Here is an 18791-nt window from a genome sequence, read left to right as displayed (position 1 = left end):
GGCTGTAGGGGGCCCGGCCGCGGTTAGAGGGGTCACCGGCCTGTATCCCTCCTTTGTGGCTCTGACTGCAGCCTGCCTGCTCCGGTCACTTCCTGCCTTCCAAGATCTCAGATTCCCTATATAGCTGTATAGTATTAGAAGGGGTGAGGGGTGAGAGGGGGCAGCACATCAGGTGCAAATGCTGATAAAAGCTCAGCTGAAGACTTTCCAGGACTAGGCAGATAGACAACAGACATATCTAATGGGAATGATAAGAATAACAGAAGTTGGGTCAGAAAAGCAAAGGAAGCAATACCTCTTATGGACACAGAACGGAAGAAATATTTTGTGGTCATTCCCTACCTCCCCATAACAGCTGTAAAAAGACTGCTTTGGCAACATTGTTGAGTTTCAGCACTATTGCTGCAGATTTACGTGTGTGTGGCTCACTGGCTGAAGGGTTCCTCTTAGGGTTTGTTTAGTAACCCTGTAGGAAAGTCCTCCCTTTTGCCCCGATTGCCCCCATTTTTTGACTGATGCAGGTGGTTACTGACTCTGAAAGGGCTTTGAGCTCTGCTAACCAGGCCCTGGGTCCGTGCTCTGTCCTTTAAAGCTATATGGTAATTGATATAGTTCTGATTGGCAAAGACAACCTGCCTGGACGCCCCTAGTATATGGTAGGGCATGTAAGTTTAGAGACCCCAGGGGACTTAATGTACTTAAGTGTGCACTGCTGGGGTGTCTGATATCTTGCAGCCTGGTTTTAAAATAAAACTGTGCCCAAATGAAACTTTGGAATTAAAAGTTCTTTCAAAGTCGAAAACTACTTTTTCTATTACATACAACTCACCCCTAAAGTCTGCTCAAGCTGCCCCCAGGGTAGGGTGCATTATTATAAAAAGCAGGGACAATATAAAAGATGTTTTATATGCTGTAGTAAGGAAAAACATCCTAAGGTGTTTCTCCCTATTGTCTAACTTTTATTTAGCAAGCAGCGAGTATCATCTACCTTAAGGACAGATGCTGCCACATCACCCCCTTTCTTAAAGATCTCCACTGGCTCCCAGTGGAGCAGTGAGCTATGTTTAAAACTGGATGTATTCTTTTTAAAGCTACCCAAGAAACTGTCCCTAGATTCCTTGCCTCGCTAATCAGTAAGAACTCACCCTTTCTGACGGTGCCCAAAATCAGACGTAAACGCATTGGTGGGACCCGGTTCTCTTTTCTGGGCCCGAAGCTCTGGAACGCACTTCCTACCTCCCTCAGGCTTGAGGATGATTACCTACGGTATAGGAAACAACTTAAGACCTGGTTGTTCACCTTGGCCTACAATTAGATGCTACTCTGCTTAACTCTTCCCCATTCAGACTCCCCAGCGCCAAGAGACCTGTTGGTGTACGTGCACTATATAAATACCCACGTAACATAATGTAACATAACATTTAGGCCTGGGCAGAGTTCCACGTAAAGTTCAGCATAGCGGCGGAGTGCATTACCTTGTGTCATTCGCGCTGATCTTTAGCACTGGGTGTAAAATCGGCGCAAACGGCATCACGTGCAGCACAAGAGGGCACTGCTTCTTTCTACTGCTCGAGTAGAAGTTGTACTCGAGCAGCAGCTTCCTCAACGCAAACGGAAGGTTTCTCAACACAAGCGCTAGCGACCGTCCGCATTGAGAAATCTCACTGGCAAGCAGTCTAGCATTGGATTTTCCTCGCTTGTGCTCGCCATCTTACCTTTGGTGAGCGAGAGTGAAGAAACAACTCCTCTCCGCAATGCAGAGCAGTTTTTCTGAACTCCGCAAGCTCAGTGGAGTGCGAAAAACTCCACAAACTCTGAACGGAGCGGAGTTCACCGCCCAAGCCTACTTTCGGTTTGTGCTAGCTAGACATATCAAAACAATGGTTACAATACATCCAACACCTTGCCACGGTTGGATTTATTATAACTATTACAGGAAAGTAGTTTTAGAACTTACTACTCTGGTGGTACTTAAAGAAGCCTCTTCTGATTGGTCAGGCTTTTACAGCCTGAGCCAAGCTTTTTCCTGTTTAGTTGTGAAGAGTCCTGGGGCTGAAACAATACGGCCATTTGGGGGGAGAGGAGATTTGCTTCCTAGATAAGCAAGGTAGAGGAAGAGGATGGGGAGATAAGATGGACGACAAAGAGAGACAAACAGATGTCATAGGACCCTGGCCAGCTCCCACTTCCTTGTTCCCCAGCCAGATGGGAGCCCCACTAATTATATTAGGAGAGGGGCTTGGAGAGGAGTGTAATCAGATGATAGCCACACATCTGGTTTGGGCTACACAGACAAACACACCAAGAAGTGAATTTCTTAATTTTGATTTTTGGCAGAGTGGTGCAATCTTGGTAAAAAATATGCCACACTTTGCGAGAAGGGGTCATAGCAGAGGGAGGTAGCTTTACCCCTATTGGTTGGGGTGTCATCCCACCCCGCCAACTCAGAATGGAAGATAAATATGGGAGAGCTGCAAGAGCATGTAGGAACAGTGCCTGAAACATCAGAAGAAGAAGGATTGCCCTGCTGGACCCTTGGACTGCACTACAGAAGGCTTGCACCCAGAAGGACTGCACCTGATGCACTGACAAGGCTCCACAAAGAAAGGACTGTGCCTGATTCAAAGGAGAAAGAGTGGACTCCCTAATCAGCAACACATACAAGAGAGCTGGAAGTAGTCGCCTGCCAAGCCAAAGAGAGGATGCTAGTTGCAACTGAATTTTTCCTGGACCGTACAGATGGATTGTGAGAAATTGAGCCCTAGCCCCAAAGAAGCAATCCAGTTTCTAAACCCTTTACTGCTGTTACTGGACCCTTATTTTCCCCCAGCAGAACCAAGATACTGCAAGAACTCAAAGTTTGGAAACTTTCTGCAAAGTTTTGCAGAAACGCTCCAGGACACCAGCATGGTCTCAAGAGTCAAGCTGCTGTTATCAACTCGCAAAACTGCCTGACCATGCTGGTTTGTCCCGCTGAAAGTTTATGAGCTCCTCGCCATCAGGGACAAAGACTGCAAGTGGCTCACCAAGGCTTTTTGATGCAGCAGTCTGCCGTGACTGATTCAAGCTCCGGATCTGAGAAACTAGAGGACTCGTCGTAAAAAAAAACAAAAGCTCAAAGAAAAAGACTAACTCCGAAGGTAAACTTTTGACCAGAACCTAGCCCTCAATCTATCCGACACTCCCTCCATCGTTGTCGGCCAAAAAACTTTGACTTTTCCCCAGTCCAGAGCGACCAGATAGCCACGAGTGGCACTTTAAGCTCTTGGCACAATAATGCACAATTTTTTATTTAATCTTTAAAAATTTATATCTTCACTTTTTGTCGTTTTTATGTAATTTTAAAGATAAAGATTTTTCTTGTGTTGTGTCTTTTACTTAATTACTGTTTTGGAGAGGGTTGTCATTGGTGTCATACGCTGATGACACCTAATTGGTGATCGCCTTTTCGAAAAAGAACAACACCAGCTTAGGGAGGTTCAAGGAGGACCTGGTAGAGGTTGCAGGCTGGATGGCTAATAACTGCATTCAACTGAATGCCAGTAAATCAGAGGTGTTGTTATTTGGGAAAGACTGAGACCTGTGGTCCGAGCAGTGTTGGCCAGACAGCCTCAAACCGGCCCCAGTGCCTAAACAGGCAGTTAAGAACCTGGGGGTCTGGATAGATAGCGGACTCACGTTTGACACACAAGCGAAAGCCGTGGCAGGGACATGTTTTGGCCTACTGCGCGGCCTGAAGCCCATACTTTGCTTTTTTCCCCCTAGGGTTCGCCAGACCATTATCCAGGCGACAATTTTGTCCAGACTGGATTATGGCAATTCATTGTATCTCAGGGCCAATAAGTCTTGCGTTCAGCGTCTGCAGAGTATCCAGAACGCTGCGGCACGCATTCTGGTGACACTGCCGAGATCTGCTTCTGTCTCCCATGTCCTGCCCAAGTTACATTGGTTACCTGTTGAGAAACGAATCCAATTTAAAACTCTGTGTTTCACATAAGATCCTTACTCAACAGGCTCCCCTGGGTCTGTGCAAGTTGCTTCAGCTTTATGTGCCTCGGTGGCCTCTTAGATCGGCCAATCAGGCCTTAGTAAGTGTTCCTCGTGTAGTGAGAGCGAGAGCTGGGGGTCGCTCTTTCCGTTGTCTTGCGGCGCAACTCTGGAATCTGCTTCCTGTTTCGATCAGAGAGATCCAGAGTCATCTGATTTTCCGAAAAGCTATCAAGACCTGGCTTTTCCCCACTGTTGCGTAACTGCCCTCTCGCCAGCCACCCTCATTGTCTTTGGTCGCGCTGGGACGCCCCATCGCTGGGGCAGCTATGCGCTATACAAGTCCGACAAATAAATAAATTGGTGGTATTAAATTCTTTAAACATGCCTGTCTCCTAAATTAAGTCTGACTGCTCGTTTTCTAACCTACCATGGGTTGAGCAAGGATTAATTTACTGAGACTTGACTGGACCTATTAGTGATTGTGGTATTTTTAAAATTGAATAAAGATTATGAATGGATTGTGGTATTTTTACTAGTTGAGGGTAAATACCCCACCTACTAATAACCCACTTTCCTACACTGATGCTATTCCAAATGTAGAATAATAAAAATGACTTAGAAAAAAGAAATGCAAACAAAATAGCCAAACTAACCGGCTACAGATTAAGTAACACAGTGAAAATAACAGTACCACACAGCTCAGATTAAAGCAAATACTCAGACGCTTGAATTTGCCAATGCTGTGGGGCTTATGGTAAGCGGAGATCAAGATGCTTTGTTCGTACGCTACTTCTCTGAGTAGAAAGACATTCTTGAAAATAACTTTTCCATAAATGGTGCATGGAAAAGGGTCTCTTCATAGGAAAACACTATAAGACAAGCTTGCCTCGTATGTGACGTACCTGCAAAAACAGCAGATAAGCTCTGCAAATACTATCTATCTATTTATCTGTGCATATTTTCTATCAATATATGTTTTCTCTTTGTGCATAGGTTATTTTAGTGTATGACAACCTGTTGGGCCTTAGGCAAATGATAGAAGTACCAGGAAGGGCATGAAACTTTTTACAGACTATGTAGAATGTAAGTGAAGTGAAGTGAAAACATTAGATAACATCTTAAAGTTGGTTTATATTCATATTAAGAGCAACGTGAAAGGGGGATGCTGTTCCTCCAAGAGAAAGAAGAAATGAAAGTAAAGCTGTCACTCGGGACTCAGGGACTGACCAGAGGGATCCGGAGGATCCGAGTGATCAGAAGTGAATGCCCTCACACACCCATTGGGCTGGTCCTCGTTGGGCTGGCGCTGCAATGCCCTATGGGCCCCTCGAGAGGGCTCTTTATCAGCGATCTTCTGATATTAGCCATAAAGATGAGTGCAAGTGAGAGTGTAGGGTGATGTACAAGGTGGTTTAAAATAGCCTAAAGACTGTTTTAATAAAGTGGTCTCCTTGACAGAGATAAAAGCGAGCGAGCTCTCACGGGAGTCTATCTATGTTCCTAGACACCTTCAAAAGAGTGACATAGGGTTAACATGTTTGATGCCTTGTGGCCCAGCAGGCTGTTATGCAAAAACAACAGTTGATGGACAGAATGCAGAACAATGTCATACATTCACCCCAGTACAGAGATCTGGGCCTAAATCCATCGTTTTTTTGCTCACCATGCCATTCCAGTTTGAACCCAGCCATATGCAAATCAGTCTTGACCCTGTGCCTCATGGGAGCAGTCCAGCCCGAACTGCCAAGCCAGGTCCTCCCTGGACTGGAAACAAGAATCCTAGGACCGGTTTCGGGGTTTCACCCCTCTTCAGCCAGGATAGCTTGATTCCAGTGGCATGGAGAGCACGGGACTCACTTAGGCATTTCATCAGGACTGACTGTTGACACCAACCCTATAACTGATTGGGAGCAAAGAGTGTGCCGTGAAGTTGCCCAATCACAGTGTGTCTACTGTATCTGCTGCAGTACAGAACAAAATTTGTTCCGATCCTATTTAAGGGGTAACATTGCACTTTAGGTAGAGCAACGGGAACAATTGGACCAATGCGGAAACTGACCGGGGACCTTCCCTCCTCTGCCATCCTGGAGGTGTTATTTAATTCACCTTGTACACCACCCTACAATTACATCCTCACTTGCACTCAACGTTAAGGCTGTGTAAAGGCATTCACTTTTGATCGCTTGGATCCCCCTGATCCCTCTGGTCAGTCCCTTAGTCCCGACCAACACCTTTACTTAAGTGTCTTCTTTCTCTTGGAGGAACAGCATCCCCCTTTTGCATTACTATGATTATTTAGGAGCGTGGGCCCTGGACATAATAATCTGCTCCTAGTCCCTCCCTTGATTTGCAATTGTAAGAGCAAGCCACAAGGTACCAATTTGACAAATCTATGGTAAGAAGACAAAGACCAGAAATTAAAATGGCATCACCTACACAACCGGATAAATATTGCAATGACAACGAAAGTAAGCTCTTGTGGACCACCTGTCTGACTTACTGGACTGTAATGTATTGGAACTAGTACTACACAAGGAAGATATTTTGGGTATATCTGCATGCAAAATAAGAGTTGACACTGTACAGTGTGATTAAACTGAATGGTCATTATCATTTGTACGTCCATTCTCATTTTGGGATTTATTTTTGTCTTTATCCATCTCTGACTTACTTTTCATGTCCTGAATCCAACTGCTCATCTGGGTCTTAAAGCTTGGGCGGTGGTAGGGTGTGCCTCTATGAAGAGTTTCTTGTTGCTTGGCCTTCTTCCTCTGCAAGCAGAACAGGAATGGGGCATAATCCCTTAGTCCCTCATTCATGTCTGACTGGAAGTCAATGACTGCCAATTGCTGAAGCTCAGCTGGGTCCTGAGAGTACACAGAGGAGATCATGTGTCAGTACGGGAAGGAGTCAAAGTTATGCAACATTACCCCCCACCAGACATGGATGGTGTCTGTAGAAATCCAGAGATTTCCAAAATGCTCTTTAAAGGCTGTTAGGGGTGAGCAAGGGTCAATTATTTGTCAGACAGAATTGTATAAGTAAACATTAACAAAACCACAGTTTATGAGTAAGTTTGTCGACAGTGCTGTTATTCTTTAAAAGCAAATGATAATTATATGTTTAGTCAGTATTCAGTTGATCTAATTTGTTTCCAGCATCATACAGAACAATGAGAAGAAAGGAAAAACGGGCAGGAAAAGGCAAAACAGACGGCAGAAAAACCAGCAGAAAGGGCAAAACAGAGAGCAGAAAAGGCAAAACAGGGCAGAAGAGGGCAGAACAGAGAGCAGAAAGGCAAAATGGAGGGCAGAAAAATTAGCAGAAAGGCAAAACAGAGGGCAGAAAAACCAACAGGAAAGGCAAAACAGAGCAGAAGAGGACAAAACAGAGGACAGAAAAATGAGCCGAAAAAAGGCTAATCGGAGGACAAGAAAATGAGAAGGAAAGGCAAAATAGAGGGCACAAAACACGAGCAGTAAACGGCAAATTAGAGGGCAGAAAAACTACCAGAAAAGGCAAAACAGAAAGCAGAAAAATGAGCAGTAAAGACAAAACTGAGGGCGGAAAAATGAGCAGGAAAGGCAAAACGGAGCAAGAAATGAGCAACAAGCAAAAGAGTCACAAACAGAGGGTGGCAGGTAGACAAACTCGACAGGAGAACTGTTGCAGGGGAAGCTGGCAAGGGGACCTGCTCATATATATATATATATATATATATATTTATATATCACAAAACACTCTTCCACAGCCGCGCCTTTCCTCTGGTAAGCGGACGAAAAGAGCACAGACCACGTAATTCTTAAAATTCCGCTCTGTTTATTCAAATCCTCTCACAAACAAAACGGCAGCCATTACGCGTTTTGTCTCTCCCTGGGGACTTGATTATGTATATGTCCTAATGTAACTATAACTTGTCCCAGCCATGCACAGGCTTGTCATCAATGATGTTATTTCAGATGTTGCAGTCATATTATGATTTCATAAATCATGGCATGAGTGATGTAATATGTGGGGTAGTTAGCAGAGCCTGGCGAGGGTGCAAGTTACATTAACCTTAGGGCACGAGTGGGGCCTTCAGCCAGGCCCTACGTCCAACTCCTCATAGTCAGCCGACCCCACGCTGTGCAAGGCCGCCCCCAACCCCCTCTGTGCAGCAGGGGATTGGGCGCAGGGCCTTCTGCCCAAACTCCCACCGGTGCATATGGCTGAATATAAGTGGTGTCAATTAAAGTAAGTCAGAGCTACTGACTTTGTCAAAGGGTAAGAACACCAAAATAAAAATAAAAAGTGGGTCGATTAGCTTTAGGAAGGTTTAATGAAGCATTAGCTTAAAAAAGTCATCAATATGTCTTTGAGGCTTTTTTAAAACATTTGTCATGCAACAAATTGCAGCCATTGTACTGACCTCAAAGGGGCTCTGCACAACAGCTGAAGAGTATAGAGCAAACCCAGTACACCCAGATGCTTATTTTGGGGGTGGGGGGGGGGGGGGCTATGGTGGGAGCCCAAGGAGCTGGCAATTCCTGCTTGCAATTTTTTTTATAATACTTGTGAGGGGGCATGTGACCCCTTCTCTCAGAGGCTTTAAAGGCCCCAGTGACCATGGGTGATGTGATCCCCTAGACTGTAGTCTTTTTTTATTTTTAAGAGAAGGTGGTGTGCGGCCCCCTTTTCTAGGTTTTACGGGCGACGGGACCCCATCCCTTGGACAGTGGTGTTTATTAAGGGGACACACACCCCTTCCCAATCCCACCCATACTGGCCCCAGGGACCCCCATCCAACAGAGCCTTAGGTGGGTGCCCACGTGGGGCCCCCACAAAATAGAAAGCTGGGTACTGAGAGTGGACTCTGAGCATAACACCCCCCTCCCGACACCCCCTATCCCCCCCGGCCCAGCCGGCTCCCCAAATGTAGCCATCCTGGGTTCAACAGGAGCTGGCATTGCTCCAGCCTCGTGGGAGCAGATATTTTCAGTGGCAGTTGGTAACCACAAAAGTGGTTAGTCGACAAAAATAAAATGAAACAAAATACTAATAAAAATTTACATTTTTAAATGAAAATAAAGTATCACTTACCTTTTTAGGCTGCATCACGTCCTCAGTGTTCTCCGGCCGGCTCCTGACTCCTCCAGCGCAGGTCTCGAAGCTCCTTATCCAATCCAGACACTGCTCTCATGAGAGAAGTGTCTGGAATTGGCTGGAGCAGACTGCTTCAGCGCTCCAAAGAGCACTGAAGGGCCTGTGCATGCTCTCCAACTCAACTGTTTATGACAGCCGGGTTGGAGAGGTGGAATTAAGTATGTCTGTTTGGCCGTAATAATGTAGCCGGCCAAACCGACATGCGCAATTTACACTGAAAGGGCCACTCATCATTGCTGCCATTCAGCAGCAATGATGCACTGGCCCTGCCTTGCCCTCTCCGTTTGACAGAAAGCTTGAAAACTGAAATGGTAATAATCCTTTTATTCCCATTTTATTTTTCCAGCTTTCTGCAGCTGTGTGGGGAGGAGGCTGCTCTCTTCTGCTCCCATGGAGGAACCGCCGCTGGGTATTTTTCTCTGCTCCTACAGGGACAAAAATGCATTTTGGCTAAGGAAGGTTGTATTGATTCCAACCTTTTTGTGATAACACTTATTATATTTTTTACTTTTGACACTTTATTTGGTTTTGCTTTGGAATAGCGATGCAGTAGCAAATCTCTGACAAACGTAGGTCCTGAAGAAAGCCTTGGGTACTGTACCCGTATGGCTGAAACATGTCGACCTTAATAGCTAACAGTTATTTGGTAACACTGCTATTTGCACTGTTTTTAATGAGTGTGAGGGGATTGCTTGAAATAAAAAAAATGTTTTTCTCCAAACAACTCTTTTTAAATATTGGACCCACTATTTTCTGCACTGCACAAGTTCTTTGTGATCACTGATTATAGAAACAAAGTTTTTCTTGGTCTCTGTATCTGGCTCCCCTTGTTTACCTGAGTGAGAGAGTGTTTCCCAAGAAGATAGTCTCTATGATCAAGAGGCATATCCTTCAGTTGGGTGGATGAACAGATGATAATACTGATCACGGAAAGAATTGATGGGAATCCAAGCTCTGCTCAAGGGTTCTTTGTTTTGCACTTTTCATAATACTCCTGTTCTTTCACTTTTTCCACTTGCTTCTTTACATTATCACGAGACCCCCAGTTCCTTGTGTTACTTACTGAGGATGGAGTCCCCAGGGCCTTGCACCCCTCCCCTTAATCAAAATATCAGCCCCGTGAGCCCTATGACGCTCAGAGAGGAAGGCCATACATCCTCTTCCCCTCTGAAAAACATGGCGGGCCACAGGGGATGGGGTCCCCGGGGCTAAAATCGGCTAGGTAGGCCACGCAAGCCAACCTCTCCAAATAATTTATATATGCATATGTGTGTGTGTTGTTTCTTTTAAATCTGGGTTCTATCCCATCCTAAGAGTAATTTTAACGGAAAAAATCTATGGCGCTAAGATTTGCAGCAAAACATTTTTTTTCATTATTCTAGCCCCAATGGGCCCCCCCTAAAAGGGCTCGTGGTGAAGGGTATCCCTACCCTGACCCTTATATTGCTTACATTTGTCTCCTGTTGCGCCCAGCCAATTAGAGAGCTTGTTACCGCGGGAGCGAGATGGACAAAGGGGACCCTTGGCCAATAAAAACGCTCTATTTTTTTTTTAAGTTGTGCTGGCGGGACTCTCATGAGGCGCTCTTTGGCAATGCCCCGGAATATGTCAAACAGCACCTGAGGAAGTATGTTCCCGGTAGGCCCTTACGCTCGGGGTCTGTCCCAAATCTGGCTCAACCCAGATTCAATTTAAAAACCAATGGAGGTTGTGCTCTCTCAGTACTCATTCCTCAACTTTGGAATGATCTTCCATCTAGTCTGAAGGAAGACTCTCACCTACTCTCCTTTAGGAAAAAATTGAAGACATATTTGTTCGGAAAGGTAACATCTTCGGTCTAATTGGAGCAGGCAGATGGTTGTGGAGGCGTCATTATGTTCTTGGTCTTCTGTCTAGCGCTTAGAGACCGGTGGTGATAGGCGCTTTATAAGAACCATATAACATCACATAACATAACATGAGAGTCCTGTGAATCCAACCCTCCAGCTACACAAAAATTTCTGAACCTTCATTTACTAAAAACTACTGAACTGGTTTATACCAAATAACAAAAAGCACGGTTTCTGGACCAAGATCTAGCTTCAATTAAGTGCTTCAAAGCCAAACCTAAACTCAGATGCTAACTCTGGGGTTAATAAAATTTCCACTTGGATTAAGACAGCATTAGACATGACAGCTCCTAAAAAGAGCTTCACACCAAAAAGAAAAAACCTTCTGAACCTTGGTTCTCAGAAAAGCTAAGAATGAAAAAGAAAGAATGTAGAAGGTCAGAAAGAAAGTGGAGAGCTAATTATGACCAGACAAGAAAGATTGAATACTCACATATTTTGACAGAATACAAGAAACTGATAATCGAGGAAAAGAGTAAATATTTTACACAGAAAATTCAGGAAGCCAAGAACACCAGTAGAGAACTATTTGACACAGTAAAAAAACTGACAAATCTTCCAACGAATGCTCAGAAAAAGTTCAGCCCAGATTTCTGTAATACCATAGGTCAATTCTTCATAAACAAAGTCGAGACTGTCTATAGAACATTCTCGGACAATTACACCTCTTCAAATGAAGGACCCAGGCCAGGACTAGAGGCATCAGACAAGTTTTTCGCCTTCTCTGGACCTACGATGGAACAGATAACCCAAGTGGTTAAGACTACCAAGTCAGGGGCACCGTCTGACCCTTGTCCACCCAAGGCTTTCCACCTATTCCCAGAAATGCTCAGCGAGCAACTCAAAATATTATTTGCGGATATAATACAATCAGGTACTTTTCCTATGTCATGGAAGTTAGCTTCAGTCCGACCGCTACTGAAAAAAGCTAACCTTGATCCCAATGAACCTAGCAGCTATAGGCCCATCTCTAGGATTCCGTTCCCCTCTAAGGTGCAGGAGAAGCTGCTTGATACGCAGATCACAACATATATCACCGCGGGTAATTTCTTGGACCACTCACAATACGGTTTCCGAGAAGGCCACGGGACAAAGACTGCATTGATAATGGCAGTAGAGGAGCTTAGTAGCACGTTAGATGCAGGAAAGATTGCTGCCTTGATCTTGTTGGATCTCTCTGCGGCCTTCGACACTGTTAATCATAAGATCCTAATTGGTAGATTAGCTGAGATCGGACTTCAAGACACTGCCATCACCCTACTTTCCTCTTATTTAGCAGATAGATCCTTTGTAATAGAAGCAGATGGATCATCATCCATATCCTTCCCGCTGCCATGTGGACTGCCACACGGTTCATCTTTGAGCCCCACATTGTTTAATATATACGTGGCCCCTCTGGCAGCGATAATTAGGCAATGTGGATTTTCGGTGATATCATACGCCGACGACACCCAGGTGGTTGTATCAATCTCTAATAACATCGAGGCGACAGCTGACCAATTTAATATCTGTATGTCCCAGATAAACATCTGGATGCAGAAAAACTGTCTTAAACTAAACGGTGAAAAAACCGAGGTACTACTATTAGGGATAAACACCACCTTCTGGTACCCAAGATGGTGGCCAGCTGACATGGGTGAATGCCCTACCCCAGTCCCAAAGGTTAGGAACCTGGGGGTCATTCTCGATGAAAGACTGACATTCAAATGCCAGATCAATAAACTTGCCTCCACTTTTTGGGGCATCCTGAAAATGATCAGGAAAATCAGCTCTTTTATCCCTAAAGATTCATTGAAGACTTTGGTCACAGCATTGGCCCTCTCGAGACTGGATTACGGCAACGCGCTATATGTGGGGCTACAATCACAGCTCCTTCAGAAGCTTCAGCGAATGCAGAATGCAGCAGCGAGACTAATCTTAGATACACCCAAATATGAACCAGTCTCCCATCGGCTGGGAGACCTCCACTGGCTTCCAGTCGAAAAGAGAATCAAGTTCAAGTCACAGTATCTAGCATACAAGGCCCTACAGGGCAGAGGACCATTGTATATAAGAACACACCTGCAAAGATATACATCAACTAGAAATTTAAGGTCAAACCACCAGCAATTATTGTCAATCCCCAGATACAAGCAGGCCCGTTGGGGAGGCAGAATTTCCTACTGGGAACAGCCAAAACATGGAACAGTCTACCAATTCAAATAAAAAACAGCACATCGCTTATGTCATTCAGAAAGCTATTGAAAACCTGGCTATTTGTCAACTGAAACGCCACAGCTCAATATTCCTACCACCTCCAGCACCAAGACGCCCTCGGGCATACATTGCGCTTTACAAATCTACAAATCAAATCAATCAAATCAAGCTTCTTGCCAAATTTGGTTTAATTCCTTTAAGCCGTTTTGGCTGTAGTGTGTTTCGAAAATCCATTTGGAAATTCAATGGGGAAATTGCATTTTGGGACCACCCCCCACCCTTTTCTCAGGCCCTGCTTGATGGATTTGTGAGGACGCCAAAGTTATTAGCAACCCAAAAAAGCCATTTCTTATGGAAACACCATCCTAACTATAACTGCCCACTGGTGACTGCCATTGGGAAATATATATACAGGGGCAGAGTGTAATATACTATGGATTACATTTGAGGGGTAGGGGCATTGCTGAGAAGAGGCAATGCCCCAGGTTATTATTCCCCGCCCCTCCCTCAACAATGGGTAATATATAGACTCTACACATCTTTATATATATGGTTTATGCCATGGCATATTTTTCTGTGAACTTATTCTAACAAAAGTTGTTTAAACAAAACCAGGATGCAAGGATTTTAATTTGCACAGTAAGGGAAAATCGCACTAAAGAGGACTCATGAGTGTAAGGAGAGTTGTTTCCATATGTGCACTAATTGTAAACTTCTGCAAACTACTCCTAATCTGCTTCAACTCCTGTTTATGCAAAGCTGGCAACTACAAGTCACCGTTGGATGTCTAAAATTGATGGTCTGGCTGACTTAAAAAAAGATCGGGCATCACATTTGTGATGGAGTACCCTGTTCACCAAACTCTAAATCTGGCCCTTAGTTTGGGTGTCAAGAGTGTTTCAAAGCAAACTCCCACACTTCAAAATTAATGTGCAAAAAGGTGGTTATTGGAAAGTCATAGAATTGTTATGGTGAAGAAAAATATCCTACGTTACTCTTGAAGATTAGCTAGAAGGATAGATTGTATTTTTATTTTGTAACTGTTCAATACAACTGATTTTCCCTATATAGTTCTTGGTGGTCTGCAGCTTTAACCATGCGTATCCCCACATATTGCCCCTCTGTAGATTCTTCAAGCCATGTGATGGGTTTAGCCCTAATACTATTTCTGTGAGATAGTTTAATGTAACTGCTTACCTCTTTGTGATTGCTCTATCTTGAGTGATATCCTCTCCCGCACCATCCATTATCCATTCAGCCTCATAGCAATACCTCTAGACTGGGGGAAGTGCAGCCTCTTGTGTGGTTTCACTCTGAGGCACCAGGGTTTGAGAGGTGCTATAGCACCTCCAGAATAACCTTTTAGGAGGTTAAAAGGAGAATGATCAATAAAGAGGCCTTTCAATTATGTTTTTATTTTGTAGCATATTCTGTGCATTTAAAGGCAGAGGTCAAATGCCTATCATTGTCTACTGAGAAATTACACCTTATTCTTTTTTAACATGGAGATTGGTATTTAATTGTCCCTTCTCTTACTACAAAGTGAGAGAATTTTGCAGCCAAATAGCAATTCTCCTGGGGTACAAAGACTGTGAAATGAAAAGGCTGCAGCATGTCAGATGTTTTTTAACACAACAAAACTGAAATACTTGTAAATGATCTTTACAAGTATTAAAAAATATATCAGCAGCAAATAAAGACCAAGTAATGCATATTGCTTTTTCTAATTCTGAATTATGATGGATACGTAGAATTTAATAGGATTAGAACAAACTTTACTTCACTTGTGTGATGATTATAGACAGAAACCATATTTCCACAAGTTATTGTTTGTGCACCATATATGTTTTGCAGTAAAGCGGCATACGTGAAGCAAATTAAATGACTATTTCAATGGAACATGTGCTCTCTGCGCATGGCAGTACCCTACCAACCCATGCTTTATTCATATATTTATGACATTGTGCTTCAAAATGCACCACCGGACACATACTACACCTTTACCATTCTCCTGCTGAATGGATGTGGCTCATTTGCTACACTCTTCCTTTGTGTAGAGCTTTGATTTTTCACAACCCTGTAGCTTCAGTGATGTAACATCGATGGCAGCGCTCCCCCTCTGAAATATGTTCCTGCACCACTGCTGTGGAGCTTGTAATATCTCCATGATATGTTTTATCTGTGTATACACATTGAGTTGTGTAAGGCTAGCTTCTGGGAATAACATTTGCTTTCGGACTTCATCTTTCTCCTGCCTTCGGACTTCATCTTTCTCCTGCCACCTAGAGACAAACTGTATCCATCCCTCTGGTGGTGTGAAGAATAGAACTGGACACCAGGCAATATTATCTGACAACATCTGGACACAATGATGAAGATGTAACCTATAGAACAGGACACTAGAGTCCAAACGGATCCTTGAAAGAAGATACTTTACTCCAGATCACTGTACACAAGTCGTATGTCCTTCTGTGACTCAGAGGTGAGCAACAAACACAGATGTGCCTCCAGGACAGAACACAATACCCCAGGTAAAATAATTCCTTTTCTGCTAGTTAATTCTCACTCTACGAATCAAAGATAATAATACACCTTTACTCTGCCCAGAGACAAATTCATTAGGTAATGTAATGATGTGTGCAGTGAGTGAGATACATGACAGCCAAACACAATACACTGAAGTGGATCTATAACGACAACTTCATGAATGGATAGGAAGTGTGGAGTGTGTATGAATACCACTGGACTTTGGAAGGATGTTCATGGTTTTAATTCGAATTTTACATTATGATTTTTATTATAAATGGATTTTCCTTTTAGATAGTTGGCTTTGTGTCTGAATTTAATATAGGTAAAAAGACATTGTATTTTATTTGTTACTTGTTTTGCATCTAAGTGTTTATATTGTATATTTTTTATACATATTATTTGGAAAGAGATTGGGGAGGAGATAAGTATATACAAGTCCTGAAGAAGGTTTTCGAGGCTCTAATTTTACACGCATCCAATTCTATGGTAAGTGGCTAATCTACAGAACACCCTCATTCCTTCACAGTATATATCCCCAGGTTAAGGATAAGTGTTTCCGTTGTGAAGAAAAAGGTACATGGAAACACATAATCTGGGAGTGCCCTAAAATACAGGAGCTCTGGAAGGGGATAGGGAAATATCTCAGTAATATCATTAAAGCCACTATTACCTTTGACGAACTAACTTCAGTTCTTGGTTGCTCCTCGACCTCTACTCCTAACGATGAGGCCTTATTTATTGCATCTCTGATAGCAAAATCGCTTATTTTGCAGTGTTGGAAATCAGAGAAAGTACCAACTTTACAAGCATGGAAAGCAAAATTATCCAAAATTCAGAGAAGGGAAAGAAAATATGCGTTGAGATCAGGGGCGCTGCGGAAATATGATAAATATTGAAGTATGTTCGAGTGTTAGATTTCCTCTGCTGGATAAAGATTTTAAGGGTTTTTTCTCTTCGATTGTTAATTGACTGCACTATGCACATTGCACTTTATGAATACTTGTTTTATATGTTTGATTTTGAATATATATATTTAACTGTAGTTGGCTTTAGCTGATCAGGACACAAATTGTATTCTGTACCTTCCTAACTTTATTGCTAGGGGGGAAAAACATATATGATATGTTATGGAATGTTTTTGTCTTTGAACTCTCAATAAAAAAATAAAAAATAAATTAAAAAAAAGTCCTGAAGAAGGTGGTGTTTATATCTTGGTGCCACTGAAACATGCCGACGGATTTTAAAATCACGACCTGCAGTGCATGGATGATATCTATATGTTATAAATGTATTCACTGAGATCCAGTGACATAAAAAGTAGGAGTGATCCTATTATAAAAGACAAATTGGATTGTGTTGCAAATTCTCCTTCTTGTTTTCTATACGCTATATTTATGTATTTGTATTTTTATGTATATGAAACCTTAAACGTACGAATTTTTAAAGATTATTAAAGCCATATTTTTAAAACTTCCGTGGTATTTGGTTGCGTTGGATTAGATGTATTGTTGTGATTGATGAGCGAGTGATTCCTCACAAATGTAGTTTTTTAGCTGGGAGAACGTTTTTGTTTTTTTGTGTAGTAGGAAGGGCCTGTATGAGACAACAACACTTTTATAATATGCTGCTGCAACTGTCTTTAAGTGAAAAAATACAATTCCATTTCTTCTTTGCAAAGTCACTTTTCTTTGCACTCTTCCTTTCTTGTAATCAAATCCCTGTCCAGGTTTCTGCTCTACTGTCGAGCAAACAAGCTCCTTCCAGCAGCACAATATTTGTTACTCTGTATGTGTGACTCTCTACTGGCACTGTCTGTATATTATAGACGTACACTGATGCAACATCTCCTATTCCCTTATTGTTAGGTTAGGGCCTAAATAGTGAAGTTTTTTTACCTAGTGGCAAAGGTGTTGGTTGTGTGGGGAGTACAGTGAGGATAAACCAGCAACAAATCAACAAGACCCTTATTTGTGATAGAAACAATCTGTTACCTACCTGCGGTGAGTCCTGCAGCCTGGGATCCAGTTCAGAGTCCAGTTCATAGTCGTTCAGGGAGGGTAAACCCTTAACCGCATAGGCGTTTGGCAGGGTTTGCAATAGGGCAACAGTGATCAGCAGCATGACCGAAGTCCACATGACTAGCAAGAAATGTCCAGGGTTCCGCTTCCGCTCACTGGTGGAATTGGTCTACATAGGATCACAAATTGCTCTGCAATGTGGTGTCAAAGGAATCGGCTCAATCCTTATACTGAAGGCAAAGTCCTATCAGGAAGAGAGGTCTTTTCTCACCTGAAATCTAAAACTTCTACCAGCAATGGTACAATAGTTCAGTGGGTGGAGCTACAGCTGAAGAGATCTGTGTGTAAGTGGGGGCCAGTGGTTGAACTGCTGTCAAGGCCTACCCAGTGCTGGCTCCTTCACAGGTCCATGAGGCGAAATTCTTCCTGTGAGTTAGCTAATGCTATAGAGGCACCGAGAGACAGCTGTCCAAGGCGTGCCGAGCACCATTAAAAAAGGCAGCGATGAGAAGCTCCCTCCTTCAATGTCAGAGGCCACCGGCGTCCCGCACCGTCGCCTGCTTTCCTTGTGCGGTGTTCTGTTTATTCAGTGACGGCGAGACGTGGTTTCTGACCCGACGGAGGCTCCACCAACCCGGATTGGGAGGGACGCCGGTTGAGGGTGTTGTGCTTCTTTCACCTTTCAGTGTAGCAAAAGATGGGCTGGGAGCCTGCAGAGGCCACGAGATGCCACCTCCCCGCTCTCCTCACGCGCTGTGACGGCGCACGTGCGAGGCTCCATCTTTTGAGTCTTATCTGCTGCTGGCAGGGACGTGGCCGCGGGTAGGGTTAGCCGAGGGGGATTTCCAGTTTACGTGCACATGATGTTGTACTTCTTTCAAAAACATGAGCTCATTCTCCGGGTTTTCCTCTCTCAGCCCATCTTAACCTGGCCTGTGCTCTCCCAATTGCACGCATGGTCTAAAAAGCGGGCAGTGGCAAAGTATGAACAGGTACATGCCAACAGACCCCATTCAGGCGGCAGAGC

At 43.6% G+C, this 18791-nt stretch overlaps 1 protein-coding gene across 2 annotated transcripts in view; it reads right to left on the bottom strand.

Moving 5' to 3' along the window:
• The window catches only part of LOC146810665 (vascular endothelial growth factor C-like), a 78980-nt gene extending 60473 nt beyond the window's left edge, over positions 1-18507 (bottom strand). For both annotated transcript variants that reach the window (XM_085617733.1, XM_085617734.1), the window contains exons 1-2: positions 17742-18507; positions 6662-6857 (exon numbers count right to left, since the gene is read on the bottom strand). In XM_085617733.1, coding sequence (XP_085473859.1) covers positions 6662-6857; positions 17742-17882 — 337 coding nt within the window. In that variant the 5' untranslated portion in view covers positions 17883-18507. The remainder of the gene's footprint in view (positions 1-6661; positions 6858-17741) is intronic.
• Between the last annotated feature and the right edge of the window lie 284 nt (positions 18508-18791).

Source organism: Triturus cristatus, chromosome 7, assembly GCF_964204655.1.
Source record: "Triturus cristatus chromosome 7, aTriCri1.1, whole genome shotgun sequence".
NCBI classification, from domain to species: domain Eukaryota; kingdom Metazoa; phylum Chordata; class Amphibia; order Caudata; family Salamandridae; genus Triturus; species Triturus cristatus.
Note: the sequence above shows the minus strand (reverse complement) of the source record. Positions and strands in the feature narration are given on the sequence as shown.